Source organism: Maylandia zebra, unplaced genomic scaffold (assembly GCF_041146795.1).
Source record: "Maylandia zebra isolate NMK-2024a unplaced genomic scaffold, Mzebra_GT3a scaffold11, whole genome shotgun sequence".
Classification (NCBI taxonomy): domain Eukaryota; kingdom Metazoa; phylum Chordata; class Actinopteri; order Cichliformes; family Cichlidae; genus Maylandia; species Maylandia zebra.
The window spans coordinates 3,751,285-3,774,046 of NW_027490041.1; the positions used below are offsets into that span (position 1 = coordinate 3,751,285).

Below are 22,762 nucleotides of genomic sequence, written 5' to 3' on the forward strand. Positions count from 1 at the left end.
AAGGAAGCATCTCTATGGACAAACAAACCCCTCCACTTGGTTTGACCTGCTGATGTCGGACTTTAAAATGAGGAAATGCCGGGCGGGCGTTTCCCCACACCTGACCCTCATGAAGACTGAAAAGACAAACAAAGTAAGAACAAATGACTTAATCTGTAACATAATAAAATGTAAAGAAACATGTAACTGAGTATTCAGCTTCATTTGCAGAATGTTTGATTTGCCAGCAACTGAATGCTTCCACACACAAACCCGGCATAGTGAGTGAAGCAATGTTACTTAACAAATAGCAAATCATAGCAAATACATAGAAACAGAATAATGTGTTTAATATGCAAAAGAAGAAGAAGAAGTAAACACATATGGGACAAATGGAGACCATTGCAGCTCATCCACCAGTGGGGTAAAAAGAGCAACCAAGAAAGTGGCAGCCTGCACGGCCACAGATGTGCTGGAGGAGCTAGAAGCTCTACCCATGGAGAAACTCCTGGAGAACCTTGCTAAGCCTAACAGGGGACAGGTACTTCTGCCCAACCTGGCAGCCACAAAGTGAACTCATTTAGGTAAAGATAACCACATGCACCTAACCAGCCTGCACCAGCCTGACATTTCTTCCTCCTAAGTAAAAACCAATGGACGGATTGAACTTAGAGTCTCAGCTCAGTTTTCTATTTTGACCACCTACACCCCAAGATACTCTTTTAAAAAGTGTTGTTTTCAGATCCCTTTGAAGTTCATAAAGGGCCTGTTCATTTTCATTCAGATGTTTTATTACATAAATGTTTCTGTTTTCTTTTGATTTATGCTCCCACTACACTGCACCTCTACAAACAACAATGCCACGGACTGTCAGCTGCTTTTACATGCTGTGAACATGAGTAGGTTTGATCAGAGTTTCAATTATCAAAGAAAAGACAAACTGAGCAAAAAGAAGGAAAAAAAGACCAACTTCTTCCCAACTGACAAGAAAAATACTCGTCATGTTTTCATAATAAAGGATCAGGCTCCCCATTTATGACAGCTTGGACCAATAATGTATGTTACACTGATGCTACTGTAGAGACAGGGTCAACATCTCTATTTAAATATAATTAATATACAAAACACAATCAAAGTTATACATGAATTATTCATTATTTTTACTATTGATAAAATTCATGTATACTAATCAAAGTTATACATGAGTAACGACATTATTAATAATGATTAATAATAATAATTCTAATGCCAACATGATGACTGTTCATAGCTCCTGCTTTGAAATACTGAACTTAAACATTGACCTGATGAAAGATCACAATTCACAGTGGCCCACTGTCAGAATCATTCTGAATATAAACTCATCGAGTTCATCTGAACCTTTCTCAAATGTGCTGTGAATAAATGCTGCTGCAAGCCACTGTGGGAAAGCTGTGTTATTATCATGGAAACATCTGTGACACATTCACAGAGGACGAGGACACAAAGGGACGACACGCAGAGGCTGTGTTAAAGTCAAAAATCCAAATCTTTAGTCCTAAACAGGCAGTGGTTACAAACAGGAAGACGAGCAGTCCATTAAACAGTCTACAGGGTCAAACATACAGAGAATTCAAACAGCTATTAAAAACAAATAACTGGACACTGAAAAACTTCAGTGATGTGTGAGGCACCAAAGGGAAGCAGCTGAGTATATTCAATGAATTCTCTTCAAATACAAAGACAGAAACTCCTACAGGCAGCATGCAAACTGAGCAGGATACACAAAGATCAGAGATTACAAAAGAAATCAGATTTCAAACTTACTGAGAGCAAGGCCTCTGTTACAAATCTGTCTAATAGAAAAACATGCTGTACAGATACACTACGCTCAGTGTTCATGCTCATTTAAAAACTGGCTCTACCTGAACCACTTCAATATTTTATGAAGTCACTGAGTCGACCATTTCTACAGTTTGTTTCCTTCATTGCAGTTAGAGTGCGGCTGGTAAGGATGAAAACACACACAGAGCGTAAATTGTCTTTGTTAGTAACAAACGTCAGCAAAGAAAAGACAAAACACACAAACACTCTCATGATATTCATGAATCATTAGAAAGCATCCAAACATTCTGCTCGTGGACTTTTACAGTCTTATTTGCACTCGCTCATCTTCATAATCATCCTGATCAATACATGACAGGGGAGGCTTTGAGGTAGGCGGGGCTCTCTGCTGATGTCAGCATGAAAGGCAGGACCAGCGTCTGCCACATGTTGGTGAAACATCACAGTACACTGGCGTGGTTTCCTTTCCAGATGTTGGACGTTTGACACTTCAACGTTGAGGCCAACAAGAAGACACAGTTTTGGGTGGGGTTGCTGCAGGGTTTCTAACTGAGCAAAAGCAGAAGCACACAGACCAACAGGGATCAGATGCTGAGTGTTAGAGGAACATCTGTGCTGATCACTGAATGCTGCTGTGGTCTCTTGTTGAAGTTGGCTGGTGGGACAGTCTAATAGTGATATCCTGCCCATCGGAGGAACACTTTTAAAAACACATGCAATACTTTGTTTGTATTACAGTCACAGTTTATCTTATTTTTGTCCTTTAAAAGTGTTGCTGTACTATAAAGTCCTATAATTTGAGGCTAAAATGGCTCAGAGAGTCTCTCTCTCAGAGGATCTCCTTTGAAAGTGGAGACGGCTTTATCCGCTGATCCACGTCACTTTACCTGGATGTTTTCTTTGAAGCTGGATGAAGACTCCTCTCCCTCACTCCTGCTGCAGCTGTGTGGTCCAGTTGGCCTCTGAGGTCACAGTCAACATCTGTAGCAGAAGAGGGCAAATAAAAGTCCAGGTTACCAAAACTGGGAGCTTTTCCAAAATAGAGCGTAACTGGACTTTTTCAGCCTTACAGGCAGATAGTCGTCTGAAGCTGCAGCTTTTTCTTTTTAGCTTTTTCCAATCTCTGCTCTCGGCTTTCTTTGAGAACAGGTCTGCTTTCTTGGCATGGGTCTGTCTGCTGTTGGTGAAGAGACTAAATCCACATACTCGCTACTAAGATCTCCTCAAGTAGTCTCAACCAGATTACAGTTTAAGAGTAAATGTCTCCTGAGAGTTTCACCTTGTGGAGATGCTGTCTGGCTAACATGCAATCATGAGCATTAATCTATGAGGTGAAAAAGTAATTTTAAAAGCTCCAGCCACAAGTTTTATTTCATCTGTGTTTTGGTCAGAGTCCCATCAGACCTCCAGAATGGTGTCAGAGTGTTTTCTATCCACGTGATGAGCACAGGCCTCAGGTCCAGACCTCCACGGGCACCATAGCCTCTTTGGAGCAAATAGGTGCAAGAAGGTTTTGTTGGGATAGGAACTGAAGAGGAAACTGACGAGGAAGGCAAGGATCTTCTTCAGCTCCTCCGAGCCGGGACCTCTTTGTGTAGGCCAGCATTGGCCAGGTAGCCCTCCAGCATCGCTGGATGGCCGACAGTGGAAAACCTAGAGGAGTAGGAGAGAAACAGCAGCTTGGAGCATGTCTTTATACTGTTTAGTTTTTAGAGCCACAGACTTTCTTTTAATGTCATTGTTCAGGATCTATGACTGATTATGTATTTATTGTATTCCTCCATGACTGTGTGACAGCAAGTGGAAAAAACCAGCTTCACCTTTGTTGATATGCTTGTAATTTTAATATTGATTAAATGGCCCATGAAATAATAGAAAGCTCATATATGAAAATGTATTTTAAGAAGTAAAATGTTAATCTGAGTACAAAGGAGTACACTCACCTTCTGGTAGATGGAGGTGTAGCGAGCGCTGGTGAACATCCAGGCCTCCTCGTAGAACTGATCACTGATTGGATCCAAAACATCGATGGAGGATCTGTGTAAGCGCTGAGGATCGTCCTGATGGACAGAACAGAAGGAGAGTGAGACAAGTGAAGATATACTAAACAACACTGTGACACGAACTGAGCCACACACAGTTTGATTCACAGGTGATTGACACATTATTTGACCACGAGCAATCTTTTCTGGTTTGACGCCGTCTTTGTAGCCAGAAACCAGCTCTCTCCTCGGCTTCCTCCACTACACGCTTCCCCCACGCCAGTCTCCTCCGTCACTATAAAGGGGAGAGTCATGAGCTCCATCACCCTCACCTGTGCCGTCCAACGTCCCGCCAGCAGCCTCCACTGCAGCAGGCCAGAGACCACACCCCTGCCACAATAAGTAAAAGTATATCCTTGCTGTACCCTTAATGCTAATTATGCTAAATTAACCGCTGCCTTTGCCCCTTTGGGATTATTCTTATGTCACTGGGATGTTGACCTTTGACCTTCACATTAGAGAGATGGGCAGACATAATTAGTGTATGAATTTTAAAGTAACAGGTAATAAAGAGAGTGCAGCAAATGTAGTCAGGTTTCTTACTCTGTATCACACATGAGTGCCCGAGGGAGGCGGGGCTGACTGGGGAGACACAGGAAACAGAGAGACAGGGCTGACTCGACATGAAACGATGAAACGTGGGACACGGGAACAGAAACTAAACACAGGCTGAAATGAACACTGAGGGAGGGAGAACTAAGATTACTGAGAGCCTGATAAATAAGAAGAACAAAAACCAAGAAAAACAAGAGTCAAAGAAAACCAAAAACACAAAGCATTGGGCCAGGACCCACTGCTGTGACATTTATATGTGATAAAAACATTAAAAACTGCTCAGATGTTGAAATCTTTCTACGTATACTTTAGGTTCAGCTCTCCAGCCTGGCATTTGGTTAAGCATGATTCAAACATTTGATTTTGTTTAACTGGTTTTAATTATAGTTACTTTTTGTGAACATTTGTTGCAGCATTTAAAAATACATCATTTATTTTCAAACTTTTATTTGATTTAGAGCATCATATTTGACCAACGTAAATGTTTTAATTTCATATAAAATAACTGAAACAGTGAACTAAATATCTGAAATCTTTCCTTCCTTAAAAGTTATAATCCTACTTAAGTTATAGTGCAAACGCTTAAGCAACAAATATACTTGATGCTAATAAATTAATATTTCCCTTTGATGTTGCAACTATGCGGTCACTTCTGTCTTTAAACAAAATAATATTTTCCAGTTACAGAAATCATAAAGTCCAAACTAAAGTGCTACTGTTGCTATATGCATTTTATATGAATCATGGATGATGGTCCTGACATGAAGGAAGAGAAAGTTACAGGTTGCATCCTTTGACTTTGTCTCCGTGCCTTTGGGCGATTTTCAGAAGGACAGATGTTTCTGTTCAATTCTTAAATCAATTTTTTCAAACACAAACACTATTTTAAAGCTTCTAGAGAGTAAAATATTAATGATAATTATAATAACAATAATAAAAACAAAAGCTCTCAGATCCATCAAACCAAGCAGCAGAAAGAACAATAACTGAAGAGAAAACTTTAACCTTGTAGACTTCATTATGTTCCAGCTGCTCTACAGACGCTGTGACCTCGAACTTAAGCAGGTCGTAAAGTATGTGCAGCTCAATAACTTCATAATCAGACCCTGTGGTATTTAGGCAGCAGAACAACTAAGAATAACAACTACAAATAATGTTTTTAGGTTTCTGTTGTACTGCAAGGTTCTGTACAGGAGAACCAAACCAAGAGCAAATATTACGTCTCATTTACACCTGAGCACGAAGAGCCATCAACATTTAGCAAATTGAATCATCTTTGTTTAGATGCAAGAAGAATCATATAGAAATGAAAAAGTAGAAATAGAAATCCAGAGCAAAGATATCCTCTAATTCAGCGTAGCACATGTGCAGCTGCTGCGATTCACGTAAGCATTCGGCTCGTCGCTGTTGCAGATTTTTCTCTCGCTGTTCTGGCTCACAGCGCTGCAAACACAGAAATAAATATCCCCAAAGGTGTGAAAGGGAGCTAATTAGTAAGAGTATTGTTACTCTCCGCAGGAGTAGTCCAGCAGTAGAAATCAGTCCAATAACAAGGTGTGTAACATCTAGCAGGGTGACAGAAAAACCCAGGGTAACTTCTAAGGACCTCAACGTCTCTCTCACATTGTGTTTTTTAAACATGCTTCCATTTGTCACTTCAGTCTTTACTCTGAAATACAGGAAGAGAAATCATGGCTGAAACAATTTCTCATGAAACCAGGGGTGTGGTCCAACAGTCAGTTTGGTGAGGAAGGTTCCTAACTGAGAGAAGTGACCCAGAAGTATCTGTGTAGCAGCCACAATGAATCCAGATCATGAGCTTTATTAACTGATCAAAGTCTCTTCTTTCATCTTCTGTATCATTCAGTTTGCATTGGTAATGCCCATTATTGTAATGCTTTTTTAAGACCAGCAAAACTTTATTTCACTTTGGGTTAGCTGGGATAAGTGATGGATGGAGGGAATTTTACTTCAGCCACAGAAATCCTAAACAGGAAGGAGGAGCAGAGTTACAGTGGATCACTATCCAGCAGGGAAACAAGGTTTATTTCAATTTCTTGGCCATGAGTGAGATTTACTGAGTGGGCAAATTAGGGAGACGACACCATCAGATCCCGAGCCCTCCATGTGTTAATCAAGAGACGGCTGCTGTGCTACATCCATAAATAATGAATAAATTAGGAGCTAAAGCTGAAAGGACAGTTTATTTGTACCATCTTCACGTGAACACATTCAAGAACATCACAGATGAAGAAACATTAAAAACTTCCACACTACATAAAGCAAGAAAAATAGTTTTTCTTTCAGGTGGTTTCAGAAAAACAGAAACATCAAACATCTCCAAGACTCTCTTTGAAAGAACTAAAAACCTTTGTTCTCATGGTCCAATCATGAGTGAACTCCCCGATGAAGCCTTGTGTGCTAAAACATGTCAGAGTTTTAAAGGTTAAACATGAGTTTCCAAAACGTTTTGCTGGAGAACAATGAACTATTTGACTGAGTTTCAATCATTTACAGACGAGCAAAACCAGGACAGAGAAAAAAGGACAAAACTGACTCAGTAAAACACAGAAAAGAAGATCCCATGTAGATCTGTATTATGTAGAAGTTCAGCCCAGCAACCAGTTCAGTTCAACACAAGTTTAAATGATTCTATCTGAACTCTGTGGAGCCTGATCTCAAGCTTTTTGAGTCTGACACAGAAACCAGAGGATCTTTCTGTGTCTTCAGATTCACTGTGATCCAGTGATGGGAGTGATTTCAGCCCTGAGTGATCGCGCTGATGTTTGCACAGAGCAGACAATGAGGTGAATGTTTGGGCACATTGGTAACAGTGAAACAGTTTATTAGTAACGTGGGATCGTTTGTGTGCAGAGTATGAACTGAGATTCCTGAAGCTCTTGTCACACTGGTCACAGCTGTAGTTTCCTTCCATGTGTGTACGTTCATGAAGGTTACGACTACCTGACTGTGAGAAGCTTCTCTCACAGTGTCTGCACTTGTGTGGTTTCTCTCCTGTGTGGACTCGTTTGTGTGTTTTAAGGTCCCTTGCAGTGGTGAAGGATGACCCACACTGATCACAGAGGTGCTTTTTAACCCCACTGTGAATCAGTTCATGTTGTTTTAACTCACTTGGTGTGGTGAAGCTTCTCCCACATTCTTTGCAGTATTTCAGTTTGTCTCCAGTGTGTCTACGTTGATGTACTTTTAGGGTCTTTTGCCGACTGAAAGTTTTTCCACAGAGGTCACAATGAAAGTCTTTCCCACCACCACAGTGATGACAGGGTTGAGAACTGGATCCATCTGTGTCGCTCTGCTTCTAAACAAAGACACAAAGACAGTGTAAGTCAGTCCTTCAACATTTGTATCCTGAACGTCGCCTGAAATAAAGAGCATCTCTGCAGACGTCCAACTACATTTGACTGTTTCAGTTAACACACTCAGTTTACTGGGCTGCAATAACTACAATACTACCACCATAATACTACAGTAATACTAAAATCATAACTGAAAGGAAAATCTGAATAATCACTCAGAGCTGCTTTTCCATGCAGTAGAATTGCTAACATGCTAACACAGTTTAATGAGCAGAGTTGTTCCAAACAGTCAGGCTAAAATGACAAGATAACAATATAAATACATACCTCACAGTAGCTGCACTTGTAGAGTCTCTTTCTGGTGTGGATCTGTTGGTGTTGTCTCAGGTAATGTGGAGATTTAAAAGTCTTCTCACACAGGTCACATTGATAAGGTCTCTCCTCAGTGTGGGTAAACATGTGTCGTTGTAAGTGTGCGTCTGTTGTAAAGTATTTGCCACACTGTTCACAGCAGTACACATCATGTCTGGTGTGAATGCGTAGGTGTGCATTTCGGTACCCTCTCCGGCTGAAAGTTTTTCCACACTCGTCACAGCTGTATGCCTTAATTCCAGAGTGGGTAACTAGATGACTCTGTAAGTGGCTACTTTGAGTAAAAGCTCTGCCACACTGATCACAGCTGTATGCCTTAATTCCAGAGTGGGTAACTAGATGCCTCTGTAAGTGGCTACTTTGAGTAAAAGCTCTGCCACACTGATCACAGCAGTATGCCTTAATTCCAGAGTGGGTAACTAGATGACTCTGTAAGTGGCTACTTTGAGTAAAAGCTCTGCCACACTGATCACAGCTGTACGCTTTAACTCCACTGTGGATGAGTTGGTGTTGTTTTAGGGAACGCTTCCAGGAAAAAGACTTCCCACACAAGTCACAGCTGAACGGTCTCTCTCCAGTGTGGATGACCTGATGCCGTTTTAGTTTAGCCCTCACAGTAAAACCTTTCCCACACTCGTCACAGGTGTGTTTTTTCTCTCCCTTTCTTCTGTGAGGTTTGTCGGCCTCCTGAGAGCGCTGACTTCTGGCTCCATGTTGGTCCTGCAGTGACAGAGATACAAACAGAGGCAGTGAGTGAAATGCAGTCGTGGAACAAACTCAACCTTCAAACTCCATTAACACTAGTTTTAAACCTGAAGGTGGAGCGTGGCACCAAACACCTTAAAGGTCTCTTATCCCCACCTGCTGGTAGTTCTAACACATTACATCCAACCTGCTGTTAAAGATAATTCATGACTGTTCAAACACTAAAATCATGCACACACACACACACACACACACACACACACACACACACACAATTTTATAATTTAGATTATTTTGTTGTTTCCTATTACATATTTCTATAATTTGTATAGATTTATACAGAATTATTCAGTGATAATAAATCCTATGTTTGTTTATTCTAAAGGAACCCCGTTAGCTTCCACAACAGATGTTGCTCGTCTTCCGTCAAATACTCACATAAAATATTACACAATAAAGTGGATTCAAGATATCCACATAATTTCACTCTTACATCCACAGTGAGGTTTCACAATTGTTCAAATATAAGCAATCAATAATAATAATAATAATAATAATATCAATAACATTGAGGCACATTACACAAATTTCAAAAACAAATCATGTCTTACAATATTTACAACAACTAAAAGCTCTGTAAATCGGCTTTTAAGTGTTCATTGAAGTTTTGAATAATTCTCTAATTTTTTAAGGCAACTTATTCCACTTAAAAGTTGCTCTAAATGTAACAGTTTAACAAAACGTTACTTTTAACTCGAGCATTTACTAAATTGCAGCTTGTTGAAAACTGTGTAATATGATGATGTATTTCATCTGGATACTGCAGCTGAGCAGAATAAATGTGGTGTGTTTAACAGAATTGCTTTCTTTAGAACTACAAGTAAGCCATAGAATATTTTAGCCTGTACAGGAAGCCAAGAAAGGTTATTATGCATTTGATCAATATTAGTATAGTATGAACATCTTCACACTAATCTGGACGCCTTATTCTGGACTAACTGAAGTCTGTTAAGATCTGTCTTATTAGCTGCTGACCAAATGATTGAACAATACTCCAGATGAGACATTACTAGTGCATTAATGACATCTTTCATAATGAAGAAGTGATACACAAAGAGCATTTCATAGCCATAGCTATGCCTTGTCGGCAGAGTTATGTGACATTAGTGATGTTTGTACTTTCAGCGTTAACTTGGTTTTAAAGCCTTTAAAATATACGCCGTTCAATAGTCGACCTTAATCTGACAGAGAATGTGATGATTTTGTGGATAATTAAAGTCAGTCATATATCCACAAACACAACAAGCTGAAAGTCAGTGATGCTGCTCGGTTTGCAGTCCTGAACATCACGGCACAAGCAGGATCCACTGCACTGTTAATGTTAGCTGTGTTATATTGCTGCCTCTGTTCGGTGGTGTCGAGCCAAACGCACTTTAACGTGTGTTTGAACGAGCTGACGGTTCACTCGTTAAGCTGAAAGAAAGATGCTTTAATCACAGCAGTCACACATGTGTCCACTGCACCATCTGGAACTCTTCTTGTTTACACTCGTAATAACACAAACACTAAATCCTGCTTCTCTGGTGCTGTTGTGTAGCAGTGTGTACACCTGAGACTGTCACCTGTCTGTCTGTCCTGCACTCTCTCTCTGTTTCTTTCTCTCTGATTGTGGAATAAAAGTATGAACATGTGTTTATAAGTTACACTTGTGTTTGAATCCTGCAGCTTATCACACATTTGATTTCCATGTGTGACGACTGCAAGTGTCCAGAGTGAGGACAGACTGAGGGACCCACTGCTGCACATCATCTGTGAGGCTTTGCAGCCCTGATGATCCACCAGGACAAACTCAGCAGTGTGTGAGGAAGAGGAGGAGGAAGAGCCAGCAGCAGCTGACAGATGGAGAGAATAGACAGACTGTTCCCTGTTTGTGAAGGACTGCTAGGAAAGTTTAACATAACTGTCTGTGCTGAATCAGTCTTATTAGGTAATGTTCAAATAATGTGATCATCCCAGTGTTTCCAGTGTGGGAGAAAGTACTCAGGGCCTTCAAGTTACACACTATGAAAGGCAGCAACAAGTTTAATGTTCAGAAACCTAAAGTCTGTATCAGCAGCAGGATGGAGCTAAAAATAAATGTTGGTTTCAGTTCTATGAAGCTTTGAGTGTTTTGGATCAGTAGCTGCTGTGTTTGTTGCATCATATTGCTGTAACTGTTTATATGCTTTATATATTCTGAGCTAAGTTGATCTATAGTGTTACATGATACACTCTCAGAAATAGAGAGAGAACAAGGAGAGAGAAGAGAAGAGAGAAGAACATTTTTGTACCTATAGGAACATTTTTTTTAAATGTTCCCTTAAAAGTACATTACTGGTATTTAAAAGTCCAGAAATGCCCCTTTAAAGGTTCAATTTGAAATAAAGTACAAATCTGTATTATAAAAAGAAGGACGATGATGATAGCGGTCTTTGAGTACGCGGCCCTTGAGGACTTTAAAGCTGCAGAACCTGAATCGGGATACAGCCATGATGATCTCCAGCCTCGTGCTCGCCAACATTCTCACCTGAGTTAAGAAGACGATCACTGAAATGGTCTCAGCAGGTCCTTTGATGACAGCAATGAAATGCAGTGGTAAGGCTTTTTGGGGATTAAGTTCGTTTTCATGGCAAAGAAGGACGATGCAGTTCATCTGATCACTCCTCATAACATTCTGGAGTGCAGGCAAAATGCTATTATAAAAACTTAAGCAGCAACTTCTCCAGGTTCCAATATTTATGCAATTCTCAAACCTTTTGGCCACGACTGTATAACCTCTTCTGAAGTTTAGTGGATATTATACATGGTTATGCTCAGGATGTGTCGGCCAGTTTCCACTGGAAACGCCTTTTGGTTAAACTGTCAGCGAGGAATTTGCATTTGCACTGTTACATTTTTATATAACTTTAATGCACATAAACAACAGCTGCTTGTTTCAGTGAAAATACATTGATGGGTTTTTAATAAAGTTGTGCAGCTGTAAAGTATTTTGTCTGGTGTCAATTCTATCGTCAGCTACATCGTTATGGCAAATGTTCAAATGTATATGGTGATAAATATCTTTGGTCATATGGTCCTGCTCTGTCTGTCACCTTCTGTGTTGAGCTCATTGTTTCCTCTGTAGTGGCTGAGCTGAGTCCAAGTAGCTGAAAATGTTCCTCTGCTGCTCCGTCAGACTCTCCTCCTCCTGCTGATCAGCTGGGACACAAAACAGATCTTTGTTAGGCTCCACACTGCACTGAAGAGTCAAAGTGTCTCATATGTTCATCTGACAAGTAAAAGAACACATTTTTGTTTCCCGAGGTGGGCAACTTGTTGGAAACAAACACAACAGGTTTGAGCACTGATACCTGCCATTGCTGCCATTGAAAGATGCAACGCCAGCAATGTGGATTGTCAAGACTCAAACCAATCATCAAGCAAAGACAACAGGGATCATTTGTTTCTGTTTATTTAGCATTCACAGCATTTGTAGTTGCCTTCTGTGCAGGGGAAGTCCACGCACACTGTGTGGTACCGCCATCCGCAGAAGGTGCATTCAATCTCTGTAAGAGAAACGAGGTTGTCTGAGACTGAAATGATATTCACTAAAGAAGTGGTGATTTGTAAAACTTCAAGTGTATGATAAGGTGAAAACAAATACACAACTGCATGTCATGTAGTTGAAGGTTTTTTTTCTTTTGGAAGACCGGAAAACACTGAAAGTTACAAATTAGTCCTTTATTTATCCAGGTAAAAAAAAATCTCATTGAGATTAAAAATCTCATTTCCAAGAGAGACCTGGCGTCATGGCAACACAAGTCACATACCACACAGGTATATAACATTTAAAACAAACACAATATCCCAACATGTGTAACAAATGTATTGTGCTTGAAACAAATTCAGAATAGGTGATAAAGCAGCTGCACATGTGTGTCACGAGTAAATCTGGCTGTATAACAAACAGAAACAAGTGATCCTGCTGTCTTTGCTCAATGGTTGGTTTGAGTCTTGACAATCCACATTGCTGCCATCTTTCAATATGTTGAATGCACCAGTGTAAGTGCAGCCACTCAGACTCAATGTGTTCATAGAAACAGGTGCAGATGTGTCACGAGTTCATCCAGCAGTAGCTATGGCACTTGGCCACAGGGGGCAGCAGTGGACTGACCTGCATTCGAGACTGCTCCAGCTGCTCTGTGACAGTCAGTAGATCTGCTACAAATTGCAGATCATATGCAAGTTTTGGAAATGACATTATAAATATTCCTAACTTAGCCACGGCAGCATTGTTGATGTATTACCTATATACTACAAATTATTCCACCTGCTGAAAAGTGGATCTAATGTGGGCGGACTCACACTTAGCAAATAAACTTGTGATGTGAGAATGTAATCAAACTGTTGATCAGAGGCAAAGTAATTTAAAGTTTATGATGCTATCGTCTAATGTTAGCTGACATGATGTTAGCTTGTAAACTTATGTTGTTGTCTGGGTCTCATGTCTGATCTGATGATAATAACTGTGACAACACAGAGATTAAATAAAGGATGTTGGTGGGACTTCTTATGTTAGAACTACAACTTCAGTTAAGGAGTGAGACGTAAGGTGACAAGGAGAATGAAGAGAATGAGAAAGAAGTAACTGGGAAGAGAAAATGAAAACAAAAATTTGAAATGATCAAATTTGTGTTAACAGATGATGGTGATTTTAGAAATTCAAGTGATTTAAAGGTTTTATCCTATTTGTTGTTGTTTTTTTCATATTCTTCTATTTGCAAGAGGTTATTAATAAAACAGGTTCTCTTTCTGGTTTCTCTTTTTGGACGCACTCTCTACAGCTTATCACATCCAAAATGGCGGATGTCAAGTACAAAACCTCGACAGAAACAATCAGCAAGAATTTTAGCATCAGTCCAAAATAAAACTGTCCAACTACAGAGTTTTAAAATCCAACTAAACTATGAACAGAGATCTTTTACCAATAGGCTATTGATGAGATGACAGTGGTAACAAAAACGTACACATCCGCGCACACAGACAAAATGGCGGGAGAGCGTTTAACGGTCGACCTCATGAGTCCGTTACCGTGAACTATGGAGCGGCAGATTTGTGCTGGAACTGAGCTGCACACAGCTGATGTTAGCCAGGAAACATTACACACTGCTAACGTTACCTTCACACGGAGCTCCACACGGAGACGATCAGCGTCAGGCACAAACACCAAGTTCAGAAAAGAGGAACTTTGAGCAGGAAGGAAAGAGTCAGAGCGGCGTTTGAGGACACGTTTACAACCACGAACATCAGAATCTGTCTGTGCTGCATTCAAGTGCAAGTTGGAAACTCACTAATCTCTGTCATGTTGTCCAAAGATGATTTATTTCTGCTGGTTTTCCTGTTTGAAACACAAACATGTGTCAGCACTTTGTTGTTCTTCACCCTGCAGCATTTGAATATTTCAGGAGTAAACTGATCATAAATTCATGAAGTCATGACTGAAAGTGCAGACTGAGAGTGGATCACATGATGTTTGAGGTGTGTCATGTGACATGTTCAGTATTGTCACACATGTCTAGATTGTCCCTGATATCATAACTGCTCAAACACTGATGATTATATTTGAAGAATTATTCCTGATGGCAGCAAAGTTTGAATGGAGCTCTCTGTCTGTGCTGATTTGTCGCCCTCTGGAGGTCAAAGCACAAACTGCATGATGTCACTGTAACCACCACAGAGACAGGAAGTGTTTTTAAATGATGAAATATGTCAGTGATGCTGATAGTGTGTTCATCACAGACGTTCAGGCTTCGTGTTGACATGAATCAAAGTTAATGTCATTATGGACCAAGGACAGTACTCTGGGTCTCCTGCAGAACAACTCGAGCTGTGATACCTGAATGAAGAGCCTCTGCTGCTTTAAAGAAGGAGGCTCGAGGCAGAGGTGAGGTGCAGACCAACCAGCTTTTATTCAGCAACTTTAACAGAAGGATCAGAAAAATAAAACTATACAGCACAGTGATGCTGACTGAAGCCACAGCATTAAACTAAACAAGCATCTGATCATCTTTAACAACATCTAATAAATAATGACAACTATTTAATCCTGTATTTCCTACAATAAAGCCTGTTCAGATATTTGTTGCTGATGGAAATGTAAAAGGCTCCCAGGAACCAAAGGACAAAAACAGAGGCAACAGTCACAACTGCAAAGGATCCCCTAACACATAAACTGGTTCGAAGATATTTTCTAGCTCTGCAGAGGAGCTTGATTGCACGGACAGTAAAAAGTGGATTCAATAACAGCAGCGAGCGCTGAGTGATATAACGGTGCTGCGAGCAGCAGTGCAAAGGCTCACACAGAGACAGCAGCTACACTGTGTGTGGATGTGATCCACAGTCACAGCTGTGGGTTTCAGTCAGTGTGTCTCTAACTTCATGGTCACATTTCAAAGATTATTGGAGCCAGAAGATGTTCAAGTAAAAGATTTATTGCTGTACTCGTCTACCAGGATAACAGGAGGTTCATAAAGCTGTGTAATACTTCAGCTTTACATCATGGAGTAGTAGTTGTGTCCCTTTGTGTTTATTAGTGTGTTCACACGTCTACTTTAACTTCACTCTGTAATGAAAGGATTCAAATCACTGATAAATACATACATGCTGACTCTGAGTCTCAGTGAAGGAGGAAAGGATGGATGAAGGCAGCCTAGTGTGGGTCATGTGTGTCCAGCAGTCATCCAGGGCCTGGATCCATCTGTAACAGGAAGACAAAGTCCAGCCTGTAATCATCCTATCAGGCACAGCGTTTCCATCCAGCATCCTGACGACGCTAACAACCCGTCAAAAGTCTCCTCTGGTCCACAGAAGTCACACTTCCTGTGTCGTGTTTACCTTTTTAAGTGTGCTATTCAAGCCTGTGTGACCAACTCTGACTCTCCAGATTCCATCCTGGTCTCTGCTGCAGCTTCTTCTACACGACTGTTTTCTGTATAATAATATCTGCCTTTCCCGTCTCTGTCCCAGTGTGCCTGCCACTCGTCCTTCATCTTTACCTTCATTATACTCTTCACCTCACTTTCACTGTATTTTATAGTCAAACCTGCACGACTTCTTCTTGCTGCACCTTTTTAAACTTATCGTCCTGTTCATTGCATCAACACCGATATTCACAGGGAGCCATAAGAAATCCACTTCTATCCCTGTGTGTTTGATTCTATACAGTAAATGAAGTATATCAAAAACAATATGTTGCCTAGAGTCTGAAAACATATCACCTGTGCTCACTAGCACGCTGCTAGAGTCCCAGCAAACCACATACCTCCATATTAGTGCGTCCTCCACCCAGTTCAAGCCAGTAACATCACTACCAGCTCCCAGTATAAACTGCCACATCATCTGTAATTCTTTTACTCATCACCAAACTTATTTGTGGGAGAACAAATGCAGCAGCCGTTCTTTTATCTGACAGTGTTGACGCATCAGTAAATATCCTCACATGACCTGAGGACTTTCCCACTATATGAACCTGCTTTTAGTCGCCCCTCCTCCCTCGCCACAAGCTTCCTTTACAACATAACTTATAAAAAACAACTTTATTGACAATCAGCAATAACAATTACAGACAGTCTAGAAGAAGAATCACATGATCAAGGAGCAGAAGTTTATGGTTTTAATAGCTTTTTCATTTTGGGAAAGTTTTAAAAACATTGTTTGGTTTTCTTTCTAAAGCGTTGAAAGGACGGCTTTGCATCAGAAAATAAGATCAGCAAATGAATCCATTAAAGTTCTTTTGCCTTGTTTGCAAAAGAAGCCAAACAACATTTGTGTTACAAAGAGAGACTTCAGAACAGATCAAAGATCACAAACATCAGGCACTGATGGAAACAGCCAAACACAGAAACAGAGGCACCAGCAGGTGAAGGAGGCCTGTTGTAGAAATGACTCTGAGTGCTCAGGTAGAAACGCATGAAGAACCAGTGCGTCTAATATTTGGAAACCAATCTGTGTTTGAGCGTCCTGGATGAAACACAGATCATGTTGCAGAGCGAGGACGTCGTCTTTCCTCCCGAGTGTGTAACTACAGGATGTGTGCAGCAGGTTTAATCGTCCTCCTGACAGTTACTGATGAACGAGTCCTTCAGGGAGGCTCCAGGATCACTGTGGCTTTTACCAGCTGCTGCTAAACTGAGAGGTGTTGCTGCTTCATGTGTGAAGATGTTTGCATGGCTTTAACAGTGCAGACTTTCCTCATGTGCACCCATTTCATATGTTTTATTGTGATGTTTAGTAACATCTGCTTTCCTCCTTCAGGCAGACGATAAAGTGAGCTCAGCCTTAAACATGTGGAGAGAACGTTTGACCGACAGTCCTGGGACGACTGCAGAACAATGGTTTGTTTTTAATGATAAAGTTTCATAATGGAAATAAATGCTGAGCCTGTTTCATGATGTTGGCCCTGCAGCATCAGGCAGGATTAATACTGTAACAAACGTGTGTCACAGTTATAATGACTTTAAATGAAGACTTGGGTTGGATGGAGATGTCAGCTGGATTTGTGCTGACTGTCACTTTAAATGTTTTCAGTTCAGCTTCTAAATCTACTTTTGTATAATGTTTGCTGAGTTTTGCACTTCATGACGCTTTTAAGAAGAGCCAATAAATCCTGACTTTACACAAAAATAAAGGTTTAATGTGTTTAGTGTGACAGTGGAGGAGAGCGCACATAATAAGAGTCATTAACAGAATGGTGACAATTATAATCTGTCTCATTTTAGGAGCAGCTCACAGGCACAACAGACTACAGAGCAATCAAAGCACCAGTTAAACGTCCATGTGACCGGCTTACAGCCAATGAACAATCAGTCCCCACTGTCCCCACCAACATCACTGTACTGGAAAGACTGTGCTGCCATGGTCAGAGATGAACTGGTACTAAAATGTAAGGCAGCTGATGTGTGTGGCCTTAGCAGCACAAATGCATCACGGCTGCAACGCTGCAGTGTGTTTAAACATTTGAACATTTCTGTGGCTTCAAACCAGCAGCTGCTCTGTACTCAGTCGTGTTTGTGTGTCTGTCAAAGTGATTGTTGTCTTTAAAAAGCCTTTTGTGTTGAGTTTTGTGAGCAGTGCCGAGCTTCTCTGTAGTCTAAGCCGAGTCGATATATTTGATTCCATGTTTGGTGTGATTTTCAAAGTCAGCAGCAGCAAACCCATACGGTAAAAAAATACATTTTTCCTGGCCAAAATATATTTCAAATATATGGTAAATATATTTTGTATTTGTGATGCTCCAAAAAAATATATTTTTGAAATTGAAAATATATTTCTTTCAAACCAAAATACATTTCAAAACATATTTTAGGGTGAAGAAAATACATTTCCAACCTTACAGTAGAATGTATATCAAAGTATCCTTTATTTAAAATATATTTAGTGCAATAATGATGATAATGATAACAATACTAAAAGTAACATGTTTTATGCACATCTGCAAAAAACAGTTGGATTCAAACAAAACAGAGTCAAAGGTCTATCACGAATTAGGTTGTTTATTCATTTGCTTACAGTATTTCACATTACACAATATCTCACTATAATGTAGCGTTCATTGACTTTGAAATTATCATTCAGTGATACAGTAAACAAGATACAACAACTGCTATGTACACTTTAGTTTTTGACAATATATACAATTTAGTACTTAAAGGAACACACTCCACTGTTTTGGAAATAGCCTCATTCTCCATCTCCCTCAGAGTTAAAAATGCAGCGTCTTCTTTCTAGATCCGTACGTTAATAGGGCTCTGGAGCGTGATCTTACGGGATGGGGCGTAGCCAGGATTTTTGGTCAAGGCGCCATATTAGCAGGCCAAACAAATGCTTGCTGTGTGGTCGGTTGTAATGTTAGATTGCACTACCGACAAAGGAATAAGCTTGAAAACAGGCTCTCTTTTCATTGTTTCCTCACCTGGAAACATCATGAGGGAGCTTATGTGTTGGATGTTACCAAAAGAAGGCGTCTAGCCTGGATAGCAGCTGCGAGACGAGCTGATATTCAGTTCTCTACCAGCCACAGATATCTGTTGGTGTGCTCCAGTATTTTCATTCAGGTAAGTTCTAAATAAGTTCATATTATTATTTATAGCCTGTTAATTTTATTTTCAATGCGCTCTGAGATCATAGCACAAACTTAGAACAAACATGCAGAACTACCTTCTATTTATAGAGTTGCTAATTATTTGGCATTATTGCAACAAACCAGCCTATGAAATGAATGAAACAAATCCTGACTGGGTTCCAACACTACACATGGGGCACTATGAAATCCCTGCTTCAAACTACATGCTACATACCACCATGCCAATCAGATTACTTCTTCCATGTGTGGGTAAAAAGGTGACCTTCCTGGATAAGATGGCAAAGGTTTGCTGCGTTTTGGTGAACATGTGCCCCAGTGTGGTAGTAAAACCAGGGAAAAATGCTCTTGTTAAATACTTTTAAGTCTTGTGCTGTTTATGTAGTGATAAGTTTTCTTTTTTTTTTTTTTTTTTTTTCCTTTTTTCTCTTCTTTTTTTTTTCTCCTTCTCTTTTTACAGTTGCAGAAACATATAGGTGATTGCTGTAACGTATGTTTTAATTTTGAAATTAAAGCAGCCTTTTTTCCGTTAAAAGGTTCTTTGTGAGGATCAATCCAGACATGGGAACAAAATGCCCTGCAAAACTTGGTACAAGCCGCAAGACAGGTCGTGTCGTAAAGAGGAAGGTTACAAGAATCAGCCCTCGGATCACCACCTTCCTCCAGCGGCTCTCTGAGTCTGAATGGAGGACTTCCAACTAGGTAAGAACAGAGATGATAATATCTTTTACATAGCTGATAATTATATACATACTGTACACACATCCATACAACAGTATGAATGATCTCAGACAGATGTGAACAAGTGAATAACCTGAGCAAACATGAATATTGATGATGTGTCTTTGACAGGTGGTGATAAAGACTACGCTGAACCCGACCATCCTGGTAACGGAAATCTAAATCCCATGTCACATTCTATTTCCTGGGACCCACTGATAATTATTACATTTTGTAAATGAGTTTTGTTTTACAATTGTAATAGTTTATTTAATGTTCATGCTGGTGGGTTTGTCCTGTTTTTAGTGGAATGAAAAACTGTTTTCCTTAAAAAAATCAGACAGAAAGGTGAAGGACTGTGTAGTTTTCATGTACGCTTCTATTTATTTTGGTTATTGGCATTGTTTTTATTCAGTTTAAAAATGTTTTTCTTGTTAAAAAAAATCAACAATAAATGTTGGTTTAATTCACTATTCTGAGACTACTTTATTTTTTTTTTTTTTTTGTCCCGTTTGGATCTATAGCCATCAGAATTGTTGTCTTGAGGCCAAGAAAGATGGCAAGCGGATTTATTTTACCAAGTGGATCATCATGGCCTTGCCATATTGGTCCATTTGATTGACCTTTATTATAATTATGAATTTATTTTATTTTCAGTTGCAAACGGGACAGACATAACTGTGGGACAGGACAGGGAGAAAGAATGAAAGAAAGAGAGGGAGAGAAAGAAAGAAAACCAAAGGGGGGAAGAGACGGTGAGAAGGGGGGGAAGAGAGAAAAAAAAACAAACAACAAAAAAAAAAACTCCTGGGTCACCTGTATGGAGAAAAACAAACAAACAGAGGAGACAGCAAACAACAAAGAGCAACATAATAATAGAAAAAAAAAAGCACCATCACAATAAACTAGCTAGCCATAGATATCAATAGTTACTAAATAATAAACGATATTGTGCAGCACGCAGGATAGACAGCGCACAGTGTGCTTTGAGGCAGCAGCCAAGAAAGCTGTAGTCCGCGTCTGTGAATACCCATGTGTACACCTGTGTGCATACCTGTGTGGATCAGCATGCTTGCATTCCAAAGGTTTCTCCATGTGATAAGTGATAAGTTTTCAAAAGAGACAGTAAATTACAGAATGCTAGCAGTGGGTGATATTATACAAATGCTGTCATGATTTTATGTGAACATTTTGTCATTTGTAAACTATACATAACATTTTTTCTACATTGTAACTGATGTGATGTTCGACAAAGTGCTTTTAATTAAAAATAGGCAAACATTTCTTTGTTTCTTTATTCAACTTTTGAACAGTGGTATTTAGTAAGTACATATTCAGTAAATGCAAAGTATTTACATGGCCCCCTAAATTAAAACATTATGGGTTATTCAGAACAGAACTATGCTTGGAAAAATATTGTCCCATCAGTTGATCCAACTCCTCCACAGTAGCAGGTGGAACTTTTCTTTTTTGAGGATGGCTTCTTTTACCTGTCACTACAGATGGTCTGTTTATGTTTTGATCAAGAGCCTTTTTTTGGGCAGCTGAAGAGGAGAAGTCTATCTTATGGCCAACCTCTGGCTGTATCTTGGTCATATTACCCAGCAAAACCCAGTATGCAGGTTCATCTGTAACAGTCCTTGTGCCACAGATCCTCACTGTTGCTTCTACATTAAACAGAAGAGCAGTGACATGGCTGCAAGTCTCCACAACTCTAGTCATACAGCTGCAGTGGGCGGCTTCAACCTTCCCTGTGATGCTCACAATGACCTGTGGCTGCAATGCTGCAATTCAGTCTTTAAGAGTGCAGGACCTGAAACACACACAGACAAAGTTCATTTAAAGACAAGAACTATGAGCCAAGGCCGACACAAATGTGTTTTATTTACTTTCAAATCCATTTATCATAAATGTAACAAATAAAGTGTTTTTATGTATCCATCTATAGAACGCTGCATGTTATATTCTAAATCTGCATGTTTCTTTTTAGAAACCTATCAGCAAAAAATGAACCTAAAGTATGTAATGCAAGGATGTAATCACTTTCAAGAGGGAGAAAACATAAAGTTCAACTTTAAGTGACAATTATGGACACCTAATATGACAAGGAGATTCTGCAGGTCATTAATCAATGTATAAAACTAAAACAGAATGTATTTTTAGTGACACAGGACACAAACAAGGAAGCAAGATGTGTAATTAGGATTATTTATAATAAATATGAATTAATTAGGGCAATTTCTTTAACCATAAAGAATAACTAAATCCTTCAGGACAATGTCACATCAATGCACTGAACTCACTATGTTATCCCTCTAACAGAGCCTCTACATGTTCTCACTGTAATTTCCCCCTCACGAATGAATTTTTGCTAGCACTAATTTGAATGTTGGGGGGAATCAAACGCATTTTACTCGCAGTACTCAAGCTGACTTACCTTTGCTTGAATGACGGCGTACTCACAACGTGGAGGCTTAAAAATAGCCAAATCTTGTACCCAGTCCTTGGTGAATTGGATGTGCGCCTCCAGAGATTTATAATTGCGAAATTGGTGCGCCGTGTATGCTCTGACTCCACAGACAAGGTATGAGAGTAGATCATGCTAAGTCAATAGCGGTTTGGTCTTCAGGGTTTCTACTCCACGGCTATATTTCATACGGGTCCACATTTCAACAATCAAGTACCGTCTCTTTGCATCTGGACAGAATCTGTCTCTATACCGTCATTTTCTTTTGAGCTACGTTTCAGAATGGTTCGTAGCAATCTTGTTTTGATTCGTGACCTGCCAAGATGGTGCTGCGCTCCCACAATGCATTGCGACATTACGTCAACTCCAAAGCCCTTTGCTTGCAGGAGTGTATGCGCATGCGCATTGCCACGGTGGTTTAAAAATAAAGATATAATGAAAAGTAATTAATAAAAATTAAATATTTAAACATTCCCACAAATGTGCAATGAACGTGCAAAAACTCTCTTTAGTAGTTGTTGCTGTTTCTTTCTTTCTTTTTTTTTTTTTTTTTGAAAAATAACGACGTCTCTGAGGCGCGAAATCTGACAGCGAGAGGAACGGCCGGATACAGGAGACGGGAAGA

At 39.9% G+C, this 22,762-nt stretch overlaps 1 protein-coding gene and 1 long non-coding RNA gene across 3 annotated transcripts; both read right to left on the reverse strand.

Annotated features, from left to right (window-relative positions):
- Positions 1-1,483: 1,483 nt before the first annotated feature.
- LOC112433800 (phospholipase D1-like) lies at positions 1,484-15,610 on the reverse strand. 2 transcript variants are annotated; one of them, XM_076881320.1, is made up of 6 exons: positions 15,473-15,610; positions 11,926-12,031; positions 3,747-3,863; positions 3,208-3,456; positions 2,691-2,784; positions 1,484-2,352 (listed from the first exon to the last, which is right to left on the reverse strand). In XM_076881320.1, exons 2-5 carry the CDS (start codon positions 11,941-11,943, stop codon positions 2,731-2,733), a joined length of 438 nt encoding a protein of 145 aa, XP_076737435.1. In that variant the 5' UTR covers positions 11,944-12,031; positions 15,473-15,610; the 3' UTR covers positions 1,484-2,352; positions 2,691-2,730. The 2 variants fall into 2 exon arrangements, with proteins under 2 accessions (XP_076737435.1, XP_076737434.1); XM_076881319.1 differs by having other exon boundaries at positions 1,484-2,784.
- On the reverse strand, positions 6,586-8,519 carry LOC143415927 (uncharacterized). Its single transcript, XR_013096355.1, has 2 exons — positions 8,045-8,519; positions 6,586-7,719 (listed from the first exon to the last, which is right to left on the reverse strand). It is a non-coding gene; the product is annotated as an uncharacterized LOC143415927 (long non-coding RNA).
- Positions 15,611-22,762: the final 7,152 nt, after the last annotated feature.

Bases quoted from the DNA above. Each gene is read 5' to 3' on its own strand.
- LOC112433800 (XM_076881320.1), bottom strand. The intron at 3,457-3,746 runs GTGAGTGTACTC...CTACTCCTCTAG, and splicing joins ACACCTCCATCTACCAGAAG to GTTTTCCACTGTCGGCCATC. The intron at 2,785-3,207 runs GTCTGATGGGAC...CTTCTGCTACAG, and splicing joins ACTCTGACACCATTCTGGAG to ATGTTGACTGTGACCTCAGA.